At 30.4% G+C, this 19,930-nt stretch overlaps 1 protein-coding gene across 5 annotated transcripts in view; it reads right to left on the reverse strand.

Moving 5' to 3' along the window:
- The window catches only part of LOC142318192 (facilitated trehalose transporter Tret1-like), an 80,935-nt gene that overhangs the window by 19,591 nt on the left and 41,414 nt on the right, over positions 1-19,930 (reverse strand). For all 5 annotated transcript variants that reach the window (XM_075354772.1, XM_075354757.1, XM_075354748.1 and 2 more), the window contains exons 4-6: positions 18,693-18,921; positions 17,695-17,867; positions 13,353-13,574 (exon numbers count right to left, since the gene is read on the reverse strand). In XM_075354772.1, the coding sequence (XP_075210887.1) occupies positions 13,353-13,574; positions 17,695-17,867; positions 18,693-18,921 (624 nt within the window). The remainder of the gene's footprint in view (positions 1-13,352; positions 13,575-17,694; positions 17,868-18,692; positions 18,922-19,930) is intronic.

Below are 19,930 nucleotides of genomic sequence, written 5' to 3' on the forward strand. Positions count from 1 at the left end.
TTGATTCCCCACCTCCTAAGGGTGTTAAGAATGCCACGTCGCCAGGCCGTGTCATACGCCTTTTTATATCGAAGAAGATAGCAACGAGGTGTTGGCGGTTCAGGAAGGCGTTTTGTATGGCTGTCTCCATTGACACCAAATGGTCAATGGTTGATTTCCCCTGTCGGAAACCACACTGTTCCGAAGAAAGAAAGCAATGTTTTTCCAAGTACCATGCAAGTCTGCGGTTCACCATTCTCTCCATTATTTTACACAATACGCTTGTTAAAGAAATAGGGCTGTAGCTTAAGGGATCGGTTTTCTCTTTACCAGGCTTTAGTACTGGTATAATAAATGCTTCTGACCAGCCGGGCGGAAAGACTTGTTCGGAGAATAAACCATTGTAAGTACTCAAAAGATGTTGTAGTGCTGATTTAGAAAGGTGCGAAAGCATACAAAGGCGAACGTTGTCTGGTATAGGGGAAGTGTCACGTGAGTTCTTATGTGCGTGCAACAATTCTTTAAGTAAGAATGGAGTATTCAATTCACCAACCGAAACACCAATATTTCCATCTGTGCTTTGTACTTCTGAAAGTCGTTACTATATGATGAAGCGAGAGACACCGAGCGGAAAGATTTCGCTAAAGCATTTGCTACAGCCGAAGATGATGTAAGGAGTTCTCCCCCGTTGACGAGACCGAGAATAGATTGCCCTGGCGACCTGAAAATTGCATGGATTTTTCTCCACACAGTAGACGTGGTTTTAGTACGCGAGATGGTGTTCACATATTTCGTCCATGAATTCCTCTTAGCGGTCAAGAAGACCCGACGGCATACCGCCCTAGCCCTGCGGTACAAATCTAGATGTTCAGTTGTAGGTCTGTTATTGAATTTGCGTAGTGCTCACCGTCGATTCCGATAGCACACTTGCAATCATCATTCCACCACGGAACGGAAGGACGTTTAGGATTACCCGATGTTTGTGGGACATATCTGCTGGCAGTTTCAAGTATTAAGGACGTAAGAGAGGAAAGTTGCTCAAGGACGTTCGCAACGACGTCATACTGCGATTGGAAGGCCTTACGATATCGCCTTACGATATCCATCCCAATTCGCCTTTTCAACAATCCACCTCCGTGGCTTTCTCCGAATCTCGTGGTCCACATCGAAACCAATAACATAACAATTGGTTTATGGTCGCTGCCATGAAAATCATCACAAACAGACCAATCAAAACGAGGGAGTAAAGCCGGCGAGCACATGGAGAGATCGATATTAGACACAGTACCAGATGATAAAGACATGAATGTATGAGACCCATCATTCAACAAACAAAGGTCCAAGTACTGTCTCACATTGTGTACTATATTTCCCAGAGTGGAAATATAGTGCACTCATTAATTGAGGGTACAGTGTGACAAGGTGCACATTGTCATGATGCAGCATCCAGTTGTCTTTGATGGCTGGTCTCATGCAGGCAACTCTTTTCCAGTCTTTCAAGAATTTCTCTGCAAACAGTTTGATTTATAGTCAGTTCCTCATAAGCAAAAACTCCTTATGGACAATGCCACTACTATTGAAGAAACAAATTAGCATGGTTTTAATTTGTTCATTTTTACTTTTTTGAGACGTGGGGAGTTTGAAGTGTGCCACTCCTTGCTCTGGTGGTTTGTTTTTGGGTTGTACCCAAATATCCAAGATTCATCACCAGTAATAACATTTTTTAAAAAATCAGGATCAGTTTCAATTCTCCCCAGAAGATCGTGGCACACTTACACCCTGATGTTTTTCTGTTAAACAGTGAGGTTTTTTGGGACTAATTTTGCACAAACCTTTTTCATTTCCAATTCGTTTGTCAAAATTTGATGGACTGTGGTTTGGTTGAAATTCAGTTATTCTGCAATCATTCTGACAGATAATCACCAGTTGTATTTTATCAAGTCTGATTTGCTCAACATTGTATAACCTTTTGACGTTAACAGTCTTCCAGATGGATCATCCACAACTGATTCCTGGCCATTTGAAAATGCTCTGAACCACCTAAAAGCTTGGGCTCATGATGAGCGTCATCTTGATTCACCCTTTTCAATTTTGAAAACATTTCAGTAGAATTTTTACAGAGTTTAACACAAAATTTGATTGTACAACATTGCTCATAATTACTATCTACTTTTTTGTAAAGCCCAACAAAAATTCATTTCACAAAAAGTTTGTATACTTCTTACGTGGCAACAGTAAATTAAAAAACATTTATATATAATATAAATCAGCTGTTCATATAACCATATGTTTACTGGTATCTTTAGAGTGTTGCCACTTTGTTTGCCAAAAAAAAAACTACTCTTCTTATTTTATTTACAAACCTCATATATATAATGTAAACTTATTCAGCCATTCCACAAAGCTCAGAATTAAAGATCACTCACCTTAGTTTTTTCATTTTCAAAGCGCTTTTGAGCCTAAGCTCATCTTCAGTAATTAAAAAATTTATTTATTTTTTACATTTACATTTTAAAATACATGATTTAAAATAACTAAATAAGCTTTTGCAATAGTTGCCAGCATCCTAAACAATTTCCTTGAATTTTCTGATAACTGGGCTTAGACAAAGATGTAAATGGAGACCCAATGAGAAAATGTCCTGGAGTTAAGGCAAACTTTAATCTGAGTTAAAATTGTAAATAATTCCTCAAAGTTAAGAATCGTTTGACCAACAACACAATACATGTGATGTTTGACACTTTTAATTGCACTTTCCCACAAACCATCAAAATGAGGTGTGGGAGGAATGAATGACAAATTGAAATCTTGTTTCATTGAAAGTGATTAAATGTTTGATTTAAAATTGTCTGATTTAAAGAGTTGATATAAGTTATAAAGTATGTTTTTAGCAGAGCGAAATTATTACTACTGTCAGAAAAGATTTGCTTAAGAATATCTCTACAATATATGAATCTTTCTAAGCCTGCAATGAATGACTGTGTAGATAAGTCAGAAACTGGTTCTAAATGTATTACCTTAGTGACAAGACATATAAACAGTGCAATATAAGCTTTAGTGAAAGACTTAGATCACTGCCTGTCATGGCGTATCATAATTGGACTGCCATAATCCACTGCACAAATAGAGAATGGTCGAGAAGGAACTACTCTAGAACGTAGTAGCTGACCAAGTTGTAGAGTTTGAGTTCTTGCAAACTTGAAGCAAGTCAAAAATTTACTAACGATTGATGAAATAGATCTTTTGGCATTTGATATCCAATACTTCTGACCCAGGGAATGATGTGTTTAACTGAATACCAGCATGTAGATGCCCTAAATGTTTGGCCTTAATGATTAGTCTTGTGATGTTAGCATCAGGATGTTTTATATGGTAGTGTAATAAAGAGTTTTGCAGTCTGCCTCCTACGCATAGTAAATATGAGTTATCCAAGAATGGATCCAAAGAGATAAGTTTACTATGTTTAGCAATAATGTGATTATTTTTAATACTATGTATCTCAAGATCAAAATGAATGAACTGTGATTGTTGCAAGAAGAAGGTAAGCGTGTTGTTTAATTCCTGTGTAGTCAAAAGACCTGAATTTCGTTGTAACTGATTAAACTTAGTATTGTAAATGAATCTAAAACTGAAGTTAATATGCAGAATAGCTTGTGTAAAGATGAATATTTCTGTGTATAATCAGGTATGACAGTGGATAGACATGACAATAACATAGATTTGTGTTTTCTGCTAAGCATTCTGGATTTAAATCGCAATTGTTAAAGGCAAAATAGGTTATTATTAATTGGCCAATAGGAAGAAGATCATGAAAGCCAATTCAGACCATGCCACCAGAATGATATATCAATTAATTTGCTTGGAGGACAACCTCCTAGACAGTACGTCAGCAAGAATATCTGAAGATTTTAACGATTTGTGGTATTATGTTGGATTTCTGAAACTCTATTGCTAATAAATATCTTCCAAATAGATTGTTGTCCATGAATCCAGTAAAGTGCAACCATAGAATCAGTATACAAGTGTATTTCATTAAAATTTATCTTTAATACATTAATTACCTTTATTAACAAGCAAGTAAGTAATAAACACCACATAATTCAAACTTGTAATGTTATTTGTTTTAGAGAGGCCAGTTTTGATTTTGAACCCAGTAAATTACATAGAATTGAATCGTCAACAAATAATGCTTGTATATAAATACAGCAATCATAGTCCTTTTTTGAGGCATCGAAAAAACCATGTAATTGAATTGACTCAACCTTAATATTATTATTAGGAATTATAGATCTGTTTATTTTTATAGATTCAATTAAATACGACTGATTGTAAACTGTCAGCCATTGAGATGTTTTGGGTAATGTTTCAACCCAGTCAATTTTAATCTGCCACAATGACTGCATAAAACAATAATGAGAAAATACAACAGGACCAGTGAGACCAAATGGATCGAATATACTAGCTATGATGAAAAGAATATTTCTTTTTGTATAGATGTTAGAATAATTGGAATGAGCAAGTTGATAAAGTAATATGTCTGAAGTATTATTTCAAAGGATTCCTGAAGTTTATATGTATTGTTCTTGATTGGGTGGAAAAGAATAATTATGATCAAGGGAAGCACTGATTGAATTGTTGGAAAACAAAGAATGTAATGAAAAACCATACTGTTGTAAAAATTTAGTAATGTCAGTTTTCAATTGATAAACCTGATCTAAGTTATTTGAACCTGTAACAATGACATCAACATAGAAGTTGTTTTGAATAGTGTTACAAGCTCATGGATAATTAATTTCATTTTCCTTTGCTATTTGTATTAGACATCATATGGCTAGGTATGGTGTGCAAGGAGCTCCATAAGTTACCATACTTAATGCATAGTGTTTTATCTCCTGATCTGGAGAACCATGCCACAGTACACGTAAGTTTGAATCACCAAGTTTGACTAAAATTTGTCTAAACATTTTTGGTATGTCTGATGTAATGACACAATTATGTATTCTAAATCTATCATAACAGAAAATATATCTCGTTGGACTACTCGACCGACTTATAATAAAGTATCATAAGTGATTACTTAACTAAGTTTTAGCCAAACCATCGAAAACCACTTGAAGTTTTGCAATTGAACTAGATGGTTGAAATACTTAATGGTGGGGTATGTAGCACACATTAGCTCATTTAATTAATAAGTCAACAAAGTTAAGTGATGACCCAGGTCTAAGTATTCTTGGATGAAGGTAGAATAATCTTTTGAGCTTAGAATCATTATTTAACCATTTTTCTAAATAAAAAAAATTATTCCTAGCATTAACAAAGGAATCACCTAAAAAAATATTGGAATAATGGAATAGTATATTTACATGGTAATGAAATCACAAATCTATCTTGATAATTCTGTGCCAGTTTAAATTGAAAATGTTTTTCGCATAAGGAATTGTTATTATATGAAATATCAGTATTGATTTCTTTGATCTTCCAGAATTTCTTGATTATGTTGGAGAGATTTGTAGAATCATTACAAAAAAGAAATGATGTAGTGGAATTATTGCACTTAATATTAGTTGGAAAACTACCGCTATCTATATATCCCATTTTAGTCTCTTATATATCCTAATTTAGAAAATAGGATCATTAAAAGTTTGAACATATTTCCTAGGAAGAATGAGACTCAAATAAAATTGAGCTCCAATTAATATATCAATGCCATTTGTGATCTTAAAATTAGGATCAGAAAACAAATAAAATTTTAAACATGTCGACTTTTATTAACAACAAAACAGATTAATTTTTAACAGATTGAAAAAACTTTTTCGTTATGTACAGTAGAAAATAACTGGAGAAGAAAGAATACTTACTGTTTTTTTTATGATAATGATAAAATGCTGCTTACAAGTAGTATGGTTTAATAACAAAAATTAACAGAATTTTACTTTTTTTAACAGACTTGGTTTTTATGCACTGTAAAATGAAAACAAAATTACACTTCTTAACAGTTTTATGAAATTTTTACGATAAGAATTCGACGTAAAACTCCAAACACGATTGATCAACGAAAGGTTATTTAACACATTACCACAATTACCTGTAGTATTTAAACAAATTGTGATGAAAAAAATCAGTGTTGCCAAGTTGTTTTCCGTAGGTCTAAAATTATTGTACCTACTAGACACATCTGTTTTCTTTTTTTTGTAACATTTTCTTCTAAGTTTTCGTCGGTTTTGTTAATAAGAGTCGACATGTTTAAAATTTTATTGGTTTTCTGTTGACATTATTTACATCAATCTTCTTATAATTAAATTCTCTACAATTTATGTTTAAAAAATGTATGATTTATTGCCAATTTAACGTTATTGTACGTCAAACGTAAAAAAAAATGTTTTTGACCCTATTTTTGGCGTTTTACATGGGATTTCTTAGAAACTGAGAGAGATACAGTTGTGGGACTTATTTTTTCGATACCAGCTCAAAAACCATAAGAAACAATTGAATTTGCTCTTTAATTGACCTTCCCAGAATTTCAGAAAGCCTAAAACCCGGAAAAATTGAAACTCGGGCGAAATCTTTCACTCTGTATAACTTGCTAACGAAGCGTTTTCGGACCTATGTTTATATGAACTTTTTTCTTATTTTTAGCCTCTAGAATGAGTTGTCAAAGTATTGCCCTATCCTCCTGAATCACTCAGTATATATAAACATAAATTCAGCCTAATGAATCTGCAGACAGAATTTGATGGGAGACATTCCTATAAATATTATTTGAGTTGGTAACACATAGCTAAGACATTTTTAATAAATCAGATAATTAGTACAGTACTGTATTGACATATTATTGACAGCATGTTAAAGATTTTAAATAATATAACATTTAAAATTAAAAAAAAAAAATGTTTATTGATTGTACAAATATTTGTTCTACAAATTTTAACGTGTCATGTATTTTAATATGTAAATGTAAAAAGGAAAAAATTAAGAAGTTACTGAAATTAAGAAGTTACTGAAGATGGGCTTAGGCCCGAAAGCACTTTGATAATGACAAAAAGTAAGGTTAGTGTTCTTTCATTCTGTACTTTGTGGAGTGGCTGAATTAGTTTATATTATATAATTAGCTAGAATTTATGTATAGAGGAAATATGGGCTACAAAAAATTAAATTTAGTAAATATATTTACTATATTGAATAATGGCATAATGGCCTATGCAGCTGCAGCTGCAGTATAAATTTGCCAGTTTATAAAAATTATGAAATTTCATAAATTTTTCCTGAAGAACTTAGGTCTAAATCTCTCAAATTAATTTCACAAACGTTTTTATTTGAATTTGAAATTTTTTTAGCTCTAATCATAATATTTTTCAAGTATGCTTATTAAAACTTTTCAAATATGATACTTAAAAAGTATTAAAATAAGAAATAGTATTAAAAAGTAAGTGAAACAGCAAAATAAAATTACATTTTTTAATAAATTTAATTTGCTGGAACCATGTAACCATTTTAAAGAATACGATTCAGTCATTGATTGAAGATATTAGTCAAAATGTGATACTGCAAAACACAAATGCTGTTTGCTACAACTAAGACTAACTGCTTATTCAAGTTTATATCTGCAGCTGCCCTCAAAGTTCATATAAAAAAAAAGAATCTTTCAGACTGACCTCAATTCATACTATATGTAGTGAATATCAGTACATACAAACATTTACCAAGGCATTATAATTTATATATAAATACTAGTGTGTGCTATGTGTATATCATGTTTTCCGTAATACTTCACAAAAAAAACCCAACAGTAGATTTAAAATTACTGATTTTTTTCGAGCTAGCTACTTGTCTTCCTCATGAGAGAATATTTTAACTCAATGTAGATCCTGTTTTTTGGAAATGGTAGTTACCTTATGGCAGGACCAATCCTCCCATTACAATTGATGCAAGGTTACTACTGATCTTCCAGAAACATATAAGAAATGGACATCACCATTACGTTTATTATATCACTGAAGAAAAAATACCAAACGCAAATAGGAAATCAAATTGAAGCTTTCAGTATGAATCATTTTTAATATCAAATGAACTCCTGAAACAACTTTTGGTATTAAATGTTGAAATTTTTACAGTGAATTAAATTGAGGGGGTATTCCATTTTAATTCAACAAATTTTCAAAAATTTTATTGCATCACTATTTTTGATTTTGATGATATTTGGTATATGATAACTACCCACCTTGTAGTGGCCAAAAAATATTTTTTTATATTTAAAAAAAAATAATCTTTTCTTGAGTAATAGACTATTTTCTAACTTGCCGACAGGTAAAAACAGCCATTTTTGTCACTTTTTTCATGAGCTGTAGCATTCTCATTTTACATCATACAAAGGTCAAAAAGGGCGTTTTGGAAAGAGTAAAGATGCAACTTCATCTTAGTGTACTCAAAATTCATTTTGTTACATAACCAAATCTTGCAATGTTTACTGAAGTTAAGTTTACAAATTGTGGGCACAAGATAAATAATGAAGGGCTTAGGGTAATAGGCTTTTTTTTTACCTCTTAAGTAGTACATAAAAAAAAATTGGACTTCCGAGTATCCTTCATTAAAAACATGGCTGCCAAATCATAAAATTTTGAAAAGTCTCATTTTTGGGGCACAAAACCCACATGTGGAACAGGTGGCAAAAAACCAAAATGTTTACAGCAGTAAATACTTTTTATGCACTTTAAAACCATATAAAATCTATTTTGTTACACAAAGGGGTTGACGAGTAATGAAGCCATCAAAACTGCTAAAAACACCATTCCTTCTAACTGTGAACAGTGTCTTCAAAAAAATTCACAGCATGTGTTTTATCAGATAATAATGTAGGCCTACTATACAAAATATTTTATATGTCTATAATGACATAGCTTATATTCTAGATAGTTTGTTACTTAAAGTATGACTCACAACATAAAGTCATGTTTAAACACGAAACTGAATAGACATGAATGCTTGCATAATTCTGAATGTATACATTGTAGAAGGCTCAGTTACTATTTTGATTTCAATATGATATATTGTTGCTAGTGTTAATACTGTGGTTAGGTAATGTTCACTTGTTTGTAAAGTAATTTTATTAGCAGTGAACTTCTTTCTCTTTTATGCAATATTTTTTATTTTATTAATTACAAAAATTTTTATTTTAGCTGTAGAGAAACTGGGATAAGACAAAGTGAGGTGCAATTGGTAGTTTTATAATTTATACTAGCTGTATTGTTATTGTAAGAACCTTGGATTTTATAAAATCAGTTTATGGAGTGTTCAATGGCATTCATAATGAAACAGTATGTCGCAAATTGACTTACAATAGATCTTCAGTACTGCGCGATATTGTAGAGTTTACTGAACAGCAAGTAACATTGATATCTTTAAGAAGTGGATGTAGATAAACAAAAAACATCTGTACTTATCATAAAACCAAATATTTAGATGAATATTTTCATGTTAATGGGAAAAGTTGCTCTGACCCATTTAGCTATCACACTAAATTGGTTAAGAAATCACTTTGACAAATGTCTTTGACACTTTCAACAAGCAGTCCAAATTTAAAATTAATTTCAGGGAGAGCACTGTGTACAAAATGCTTAAACAAAAAATCACAAGATGATACAGAAAGCCACAAAAACCACAAGAAAAGCCATAAAATAATAAACCACTAGATGATACAGAAAGCAAACTGGAATTTCATGATATATTTGAGCTGCAATTTGTTATAGTCGAATCTGTGAATAAAGCTTGTTCAGCACTTGGCATTTACCCCATTAAGATTAAAAAATTATCAAAGGAACCAATTTTAAAAATAAAGTTACAAAAATAGCAGTCAGTTACCAGTAAATTAAACGATTCCTTTGATTTAAATATTTCTACAGAAGAAACCAGTTTAATACCACAAAATTATGCTGATTTAGGTAGGGAATATGAATATGAATATGCTGGCCTTTGTGGCGTGAGTGGTAGCGTTTCGGCCTTTGACTTGGAGGTCCTAGGTTTAAATCCCAGTCAGGCATGGCATTTTTCACACACGCTACAAAACATTCATCTCATCCTCTGCGGAATGAATTGCTTGACTGCAGACCTGGAGGTAAAAAAAAAAAAAAAGGTAGGGAATATGAAAAATTAATCATTAAACTAAAGGATTAATGATTAATCCTTTAGTTTAATGATTAAGTCATTAATCATTAAACTAAGTGAACAGTGAATAGTATATAGTAAACTATATGATAGTTTATTACCAAGCAGCTGGATCATTCAAAAAATTCAAAATGTGTTTAGTTTTAGTATTTACCCTCTATCAATCCAAACAATTAGTTAAAACAAGTGGAATTTTTTACAAATTGGCAAAAAGAAACCCAGTCACGCAATTTATGAAAATGTTATTAAATGTGTCTAAGATTACAGTAATGATGAGCTCAGCCGAATGATGCCAGGCAAGAAGGATTGTGTCTATATGACATGCTTACTGGAAAAAAATTAATATTCAAAAAAGGCTTATCTTATTTAACTTAAAAGAATTGTACACAGCCTTCAAAGAAAAAACATAAATTAAAAAATGGTTGTTCAAAATTTGCTAATTTAAGACCTAAATTTTGTGTTCTGGCTGGTGGGTCAGGTATGTTGGTGCTTGTGTGTATATGTGTGTGTGTGTGTGTGTGTGTGTGTGTGTGTGTGTGTGTGTGTGTGTGTGTGTGTGTGTGTGTGTGTGTGTGTGTGTGTGTGTGTGTGTGTGTGTCACCCACCAAAATGTAAAATTCATGTTATCTGCTCTAAAAATGGAATTTGATTATAAAATTCTCCTTTCAACCATGGTATCTGATGCAGAAAATGAAACGTGTGTATTGTCAGTGTGAAAAATGTCCAGGCAATAATGAAATACTATGCTGATTACTTCAAGAGAGCTGGAATGATTTGACTCTGAAAATATCTTCAAACAGTGGGCTTCTTTTGACTGTTGTGAACTACTAACTACTCAAATTCTTTCATTTCAAGAGTACTTAGATAAACTTATTGAAAATTTAAATAATCTAAAAGAGCATCAGTTTGTTGCAAAGAAAGAAGGTAATTTCCTCAACATTAAAAAAGAAAACTTGTTGGAGAGTGAATGTATTGTAATCGGAGACTTCTCTTAAAATTTTCCTTTTGTGATACAGGATGAAGTCCAGTCATATCATTGGTCAAAAACTTATGCCACAGTACATCCATTTCTCATATATTTTAAAAAAGAAGGCAAATTACAAAGCCAAAGCTGCTGTGTGATTATTGAGTACTGAAGTACAATACTATATCATTCTTCTGCTAACAAAAGGAAGTAATAAATAAAGTAAAAACACTGTTACCACAAGTTAAACAATTATTTTATTTTTCCGATGGCTCAGCCCAGTATAAAAACAAGAAAAAAATTAACAAGTATAAATTTTCATAAATGTGTGCTAGCATCACTAAAATTTTGAAATCGCAGCTGAATGGCATTTTCCTGCCTCATACCATGGAAAAGGACCATATGATAGTATTGGTGGAACTGTAAAAAGGACTGTGACTAAAGCAAGCCTTCAAAGGACAATCAACAATCAAATTGTTACACTTTCTGAAATGTTCAATAATTGCAAAGACAATATTAAAAATACAACATTTATTTTCTGTTCTAATAAAGATGTTCAAGAGACTAAAGAATACCTCAGTTTTTGTTATCAGGTAATCACAACAGTCCCAGAAACAAGAACCTCTCACAGTTTTGTTCCAACAAGTCAGAAATGTATTCTGAAAGTCTGGGTGACCTGTGAGTCAGAAACATTTACGTTAGTATTGGTATACAAGGACATTAATGTTTCTGATTGCTTTACAGGTGTACCAAAGCCAAAATGTAAAAATTATGTCTGGTGTGTATACGATGGCAAGTGGTGGTTAGACGAAGTCACTGAAGTCAAAATACATGAAAATGAAGAGGAATATCGAATACACTTTTTCCATCTGCAGGGTCTTGGTACTTCATTCAAGAAATCATTCAGGGATAATCAAACACGGGTTCAACTTGAAAATATTTTAAAAATCCTCATGCTTTCAGAGCTTTTTCTATCACTACTGGAAGAGGACACAGCATTACACTAAAGATGAATGAGGACTTATCAGTTCTACTCAGTAAAAAAGTGGCTGGATCACTAAGTTATGTTAGTTAAGTTTGTTATCAAAAAGTGCAAGATTTATTCATAACTTCAGGAGTAAAATAAGGTAAAACTGAATTGAACAACTTGTATTTGAATTGTTTATTATTTAGTAATTGACTATTTATTAATTATTAATTTATTCATTCTAATGAGTTTAGTTGTAATTTTTATAATCTGAAAAAATACATAACATCAGTATTTTTGGATACGTTGTTTACGGTTAGAAGGAACATTATTCTTAGTGGATTTGTTGGCTTCATTGCTCATCAACTCCTTGAGTAAAAATTACATTTTAATGGTTTTAAAGTACATAAAAAGTATTTACTGCTGTAAACATTTCAGGTATCTACTACAAGTCCCACATGTGGTTTTTGGGCCCCAAAATTTGACATTTTCAAAATCTTACAATTTGGCAGCCATTTTTTTAATTAAGGGCACTTTGTAACAGTCCAATTTTTTTTTATAAGTACTACTAGTACCTTAGAGTTAAAAAAACAGGCCTGTTACTCTAAGCCCTTCATTATTTATATTGTGTCCAAAAATCAAAATTTGAAAAAAACAATTTGTAAACTTAACTTCAGTAAACATTACAGGATTTGGTTATGTAACAAAATGAATTTTGATTTCACTAAGATAAAGTTCCATCTTTACTCTTTCCAAAACGCCCCTTTTGACCTCTGTATGATGTACAGCTCATTGAAAAAGTGACAAAAATGGCTGTTTTTACCTGTTGGCAAATTAGAAAATAGCCTATTACTCAAGGAAAATATTTTTTTAAATATAAAAAATATTTTTTGGCCACTACAATGTAGGTAGTTATCATATACCAAATATCATCAAAATCAAAAATAGTGATGCAATAAAATTTTTGAAAATTTGGTAAATTAAAATGGAGTACTCCTTGATATTTATTTTTAATGAGATAATTTTTACATAAGTGTTAACCCTCTTTTTCTTTCCCATTTAGTGTGATTTATCTTTCAAAATAAAAAAAAAAACCACAATAATCTACTTTTTTTTTTAAATTTTTATTCCCAAGCATATTTGTTCAACTAGTGAACAACAAGCAACCACCATGGTCCAATGCAATGCAGATGATATGAATGACATATAAATGAGGTGTAATTCATTTACTTAACAATAATATTATGTTAGATATAAGAAGTGAGATGAAATACAATAATTTACCTGCATAAGAAGGAAAAATGATGCTATTCTTCCGTGCATAGTTTCTTCTTCATGAAACACATATTTATATAAACGAAAATTAAATCCATCAAAAGCTGCCATTCTGCTGAGTAACATTAATAGAAGGGATGCAATGATAGCATTACAAGGTTTTTCTTCTTTTAAAATACCTTTAAGTGTGGTTTGTTTTGATACAGATTGTTTCAAGCTTTCAATCTCTCCCTGAGCAAAAAAAGGAAAAATTTACAAATTCAGTGATTTTTGCTACTGCTGTTCAAATGATAGGAGTTCTTTTGCCAACTGTTGTGTTTTATGGTTTCTTGTCTTAGTTATGTATTAATTATACTAGGGAGTTGAAATAACAATATAGACAATAAATAAAATATAATAGTATTTGTATTTGTATGTTACAGTATGTATTTTATGAATATGTAAATATGTATAGTACAGTATGAATATGTGTATACTCATTCATATGTATTTGTATATATACAGTTACACATGCACATGTGTGCGTGTTCTGTATGTATATTTATAATTTTACTGAAATTGCAATATCTGAGATTGCGATCTCATTGTTATACTTTTGAGTTATAGTTAGTGAAAGATTTTGCTCTGAATCTCCTTTAAAGCTAAAATAATACTACACTAAAATTCTTGGTAAAATTTAGTGCTTTTGTTTGATATTTGGCATGAAAATTTAAACAAAAAACAGGTAAAAAATAAAGCTAAGAAAGTTTGATGTCATAAATCACATATATAGGTTTGGTATAATCTTTGCAAAATTGCCAGTAAAGAAAATAAACATTGTGAGAGGATTTTTTTAGAAAATTTTGACATAGTAACATGTTAAAAATAAATTTGTCTAAAACAAATACAAATTAAAAGATTTTACTATTTAAACCAAATCAGAACAAAATGTAGGAAATATAAATTTACACCAAACCAAAAAGTATCTTAACATTTAGCTAACTAAAATCATAATTGCTTTTACTTTAAAGATACTGTTTAAAATGGCCTCTATATTTTTTTAAATTAGCCTTGCACAATTTGCAACTCAGTACAGATAGTGCAAATTACCCAAGTAAAATTAATGTTTTTAAGAACAAGAAATATTACTTACTATTGGTAACAATGTAAATCAGATTTGAATGTTATGTTCAATAGTACTAATAAATTTCTTTGCTGAAGGTATGATAATGTTTTTATTTTAACTATTAAAAATTTCATTATTTTTTTAATTTTTTTCAATTTTTTTTTAATATTAAATATTACTACATATCAGTATTACTAGTCATATCAGTATTAAATGTTATTTATTCACATTACATTCAAAATAACAGCTAACACTTATTTTGACACACTATTTTCAGCTGATGTTTCAAAAGCATGACATTAATCATGTAGTATAAGAAAACCAGCTGAATAATTGGTTCATTAAAAAACGTTCACATTAAAGATATGCTATTGAGAAATCATCATTCTGAACTACTGTTCGTTACTTATTCTTTGCCACTTGTTTGGGACAACAGACCAGATTGACACAATGATTTCTTTAGTTTTCTCCAGTATATCAACTGAAATAGTTGTATGGTGCATGTGATCAAGCTCCAAAGCCTTGTCAACTAAGGTTCATGGAGCTTTTTCGTACTATCACAGAATGGTATTAATTAATGTGTCAGTTTACAAAACTATAACTGAGAATAACTCGTATCCGGTTACTAAATGCATTTAGGCCACTACACTTATTAGTAAATAAAAACAATATTTATTTATTTTTATTTTACTTATAAAATATTATCATGTGTAGAATATATTATTATTTCATGATAAAATTTTTTGTGAAATTTGGTATTTTTAGCTAACTATTATAGTAGTATCATTTTCGTCTTACATGAGCAAATTCACTGCATTCCGTCATAGCAGATAAATAAATATCACTGCAGCAAGACAGACTTAAGTAATAACAATATCTTATTAATGGCTTTAACAGATAAATTACTTGTATTTGTAAAAGTAATTAAGATTAATGTATGCATTCTTGTGTTAATAAGATTTTTTCTTTTTATTATTTAATCAGGTGGGAAACTACCTTCTAGATTACTTTCTTTTTGTATTTATTAAAATTTGTTATTTTTCCAATTTATTTAGTGTAAATTTGGTAATGACTATTAAATCTTTTTTGTTTATTAAATATTTATAAAGTTTTGATCCATATCATTCGCTTTACATTTTCATTTTTGAAAGTAGTTAGTTTCATATGTACGACTTTTGTTTTGTCCTTTACAGATAATTTAGTCATGTGTATTGTGTGTTTATTTTGGATTATGTGCATTTCTGAATTTGAAAGTGGGATTAAATTTTGTTTAGAGTAAATCAACAAGTATAACAAGTATTTTGAACGTTCATATTTGGAAGATAGTTGCCCGTAAGTAATTTAGAAATTAAAATTTTAAAAAGTAATCATTTCAAAGCAATCATGCAAGGTAAGTTCTGTCTGATACATTTTCTGATTTCAAGTCAGAAAAACTTTAAGGTAGTTGAAAAATTTTAAGGATGTGCATTGTTTTTAAAGTACCTTTTTATCCTTTCATGGTGCATATTATTTGAGTTATCTTTGTTTTTTTTTTTTTTTTGTAAAACTGTACACTCAGTGAATCCCTCTGCTCATAGTATTTTTAGGATAAAGTAATAGATTATATTTTTTTAAGGTCTCAAGCTTTCTATCCACTATGTACTGGCTCAATTATCCTCCCTTCAATACAATAAATTTCAAAATAGCATTTTGAAAATTGTATTCAACAATTAAAATTATGACATCTGCAAATTAGTTCTCATTTTAATGGCAGTATTTAAGCTGGTTACATGCATGTATAGAAAATATTTAAAAATGGCATTTTATTGGTAGTTATTTATTATTAATTACCACTTGAAAACAATAGAGGGTTTACAAATTTCTGTTACCTCTGGCACAGTAATGATTTTTGCATTTTGGCAAAAAGTCACACCCTTTTAATATTTATGTGTAAATATTAAAAAGTGTGTAAAGAGGTATTTACATTATTGCTTTATGACACTATAATGATTTACAGAATATGAAATTCAGAGAAATATATTTTAAAAATCTAAATTTAAAGACAAGGAGGTCCTTAATTAGTAACAAATGGACTATGCATGGTACCTTTTAAAACTTCAGCAATAACTGTTTTTACTAGCAAAGGAATATGGAACACTACTCAGATTACTACTCTAATCCACTACTATCAACTTTCATATTTATAGAGTTGGGTTTAAGGGTGTATATTGAAAGAAAACTTGACAGAATTCTATGTTAAAATTTCTTCTGATATTTAATGATGTTTAATTATGTAATAAAAAAATGCATTATTAAATTAAATCTATGAATGACATGGTTAATCTAGTGTGTCACCCTAATTTAACTGAAATGAAGCTCTATCATAAAATATAACAGGCAATTATATAGATAAATAAGGAAAACAGATTCCTCTGGTACCATAATTATTTTTGCATTATAAAATTACAATTACTTGAAATTCTAGAAAAAAATTAATATTTTTTAATTGCAAAATGAACGTTTTCATTATGAATTGCAACTAAAGTAACCCACTTCTGTTAAAAGTCACAATTTAGTTAGGAAATAATTGTTCCTCTTACTGTACAATTGTGGGGTACTTCAGTGCCTGGAATGTCACAGGGCACTCCAGAAATTGAAGGGTGAAAGTGGAAATAAAATGGCAGTGCCCAAGGTACTGTTTAATAAACTGGTTTCCCATTGATTACTAAAGTTGAAGAATTTTGGATGCATTTCACTGCATGCCGATGACATTTTTTAATGATCATAGCAAATGTCAATTAAAAAAAAAATCAGTTTTGCGGTCATATAACATAAAAGACCCTTAATTTTAAATTATAAACAAAACTTGTCTGATTTAGCGCTAATAATTTTTAAGATTTAAGATTTAAATTTAGAAATACTTTTGTAGAAAATATGTTTAAAAATGTTTACTAAATTTTACTTTTTCCTTCGTACAAGTTATTAAAAACTGCGTTTTGATTATGATTTGGTCTCATAAAGCACTTATTAGTAAGAATAATATCTACTGCTTGTATGAAAAAGTGTTTTAACATAACTACCATCATGTACATTTAGCTGAGGTGTGAAACTAATTCAGTTATGAGCAATTAACCAATACAATTGAATGCTCATAATTCCATTATGAGCATTCAGTTATGAATAATTCAACTATTGAGCAACGGTTTTCATCTCCTCCATAAAAGAAGTAAAACTTATATTTTTACAAATAAGTACCATTTAACCTACTTCACTTTGATATAAGGAACCACGAAAGAACTTTATGCTGTCTTTTGCTTCATTTTCTTCCCCTTTAGCTAGAAGAGAATATGGTGTCTCTGGCATCCATATAAATGTCACTAAAAATATAACTGCTACCAGAATACAGTTAACAGCTATTTCATTTAGGTTGATATCTTTCCCTGAAATAAGTAGAAATACAAAGAATCAAAATATCATTCGACTGGAAAACTCTTGTTTAATTTTTATCTAATTGACTGTATTTATCTGCTATAATTTTTCATCTATGATGTTGTGTGTTTTCTTACAGTTGAGCATTGTAATCTAAAGTTGTTTTTTTATCATTATCCTTATTTTTAAGAAAATAATTAGTGGAAACAGATATAAATAAGAAAAATTGACTATTAGCCAAATATTAATCAAACCTTTGTTGCAATTTTTACTCAGTGAATTACACAGATTGTATTAATTTAGTTGTTACTTTAAGAATATTTCAGCTGTTCTTAGGAGAACAAATTCTCTAGAAAGATAATTTTTAGTTGGTTTACACAAAATTGTTGGTCAGTAGTATGTCACTTCCATCAGTAAAAATGCCCTGACCTTCTGGAAGAAGTGTAGGTAGGATGGACATCTCTGCCTTTCCCACCATGTCGCCTTTTAATTAACCTTGATTCTTCATTTCTCAGTTTCAGTTTTGTGGAAGTAATTCCACTAGAACCATTGCTAATATATTGGAAGCTGTTCAGCCAGTGCATCGTTAGTATGATCCATGACAGGTGAGTACAAACTTTGGGACTTTTATTTCTTTCTGGAGACTACATAATAATCTTAATGGCTGAAGTGTTCTTTGAGTAAAATGATGTTTCTTAAATACAAATACTAGTGAAGGTAAACAAATAGAAGATTAGCTATGTTTAATAGTAAATATTAAAAAGAAATAATTGGCATGCGAGTTAATGATTGAAATAGTGATTTATAGCACATTATATAAAACATTTTAGAATTACCTTCAACTGAGGTAAAAAGTTCTCCTGCTACAAACTGAAGGTAGAAAAATATACTTAATATTCCTCTGACTGAAATCTCTGTCACTTCTGCAATGTACAGAGGAACAGCTACCGACACTACACCAGATGCAAAACCTCCAAGTGCAGTGCCTATACTCAGTGATATCAAAATTCTGTGTGAAAATAAATATAGGATCCAAGTGGGCATTATTGTAATCCCTCCTAATATCTGCAACATAAATAAAATTCCAATATAAATCCTGACAATTTAAATTCTTGTATTAATGAATTACAATATGAACATCTATTTATAAAAGCAGAATAATTACACATTTACAATAACAGCAAAATAGTACATCATATAATGTGACTTAATTACATTTGTAATGCAGCCTGATTGTGAACTTGAACTTTTTTTTTTTTAATCACAACATAAATATGTTTCAAACATATGCTTTGGCAAGGTAAATATTTTGCTGAGTATACAGATGAAGACCAGAACAGTTATCTCATTATGCTATCTTCTTGCAACTGAATTAGTTGTCTTGTAGCCTAAAATAAGTATGTTATGTTTATATAAATAGAAGAAAATACCAATCATTGTAAATTTATGATATTAAAAAAAATCTCTGAACTATGTCAGAAAGCCAAAAAACTTCAGAGCCAAGTCTTGAGTGTGCAGTCCCCAGCTAAACCTAAATATTTCACTAAAATTAAATTAGTTTAATTTGATGTTTCTTTTGGTTTCACTGAATTCCTTTGTATTAATAACATCATGTTCTCACTCTATAACCCTTTTTTCTGCCTTTTTGTCAATAAGAATATCTATTTCTCTTGCCCACTAGTACACTGACCTCCACTTCTGTTTATAATTAGAAATTACTATGAATTCTTGGAATTTTATCTCTTTCATGGGTTATGTACTTTTGATAAAAGTATCTGTTCAAAAAAGTCATCCTGTTCAATTATATTGGTACAGCAATCTCTTAGTGGCATATATTACAAATCCAATTCTACTTTCATTATTCATTAACAATGTATATCAGTTATTCTTTAAATTCATTCACATAGAATATGTATGAAACTGCCATGTATTTACTGTTTGTCTTAAAGTAAGTATTATTTACTTAGTGATGCATTTTGATTGGAAACTTTCATTTAATAACTCTTTATGCTTAGTAAGGTGCATGTGTTCTTGCATTTCTTGAGATATTCATGTTAAAACAAATAAAGTATAC

The sequence above is a fragment of the Lycorma delicatula genome, chromosome 1 (genome assembly GCF_047948215.1).
Source record: "Lycorma delicatula isolate Av1 chromosome 1, ASM4794821v1, whole genome shotgun sequence".
In the NCBI taxonomy this organism is placed as follows: Eukaryota; Metazoa; Arthropoda; class Insecta; order Hemiptera; family Fulgoridae; genus Lycorma; species Lycorma delicatula.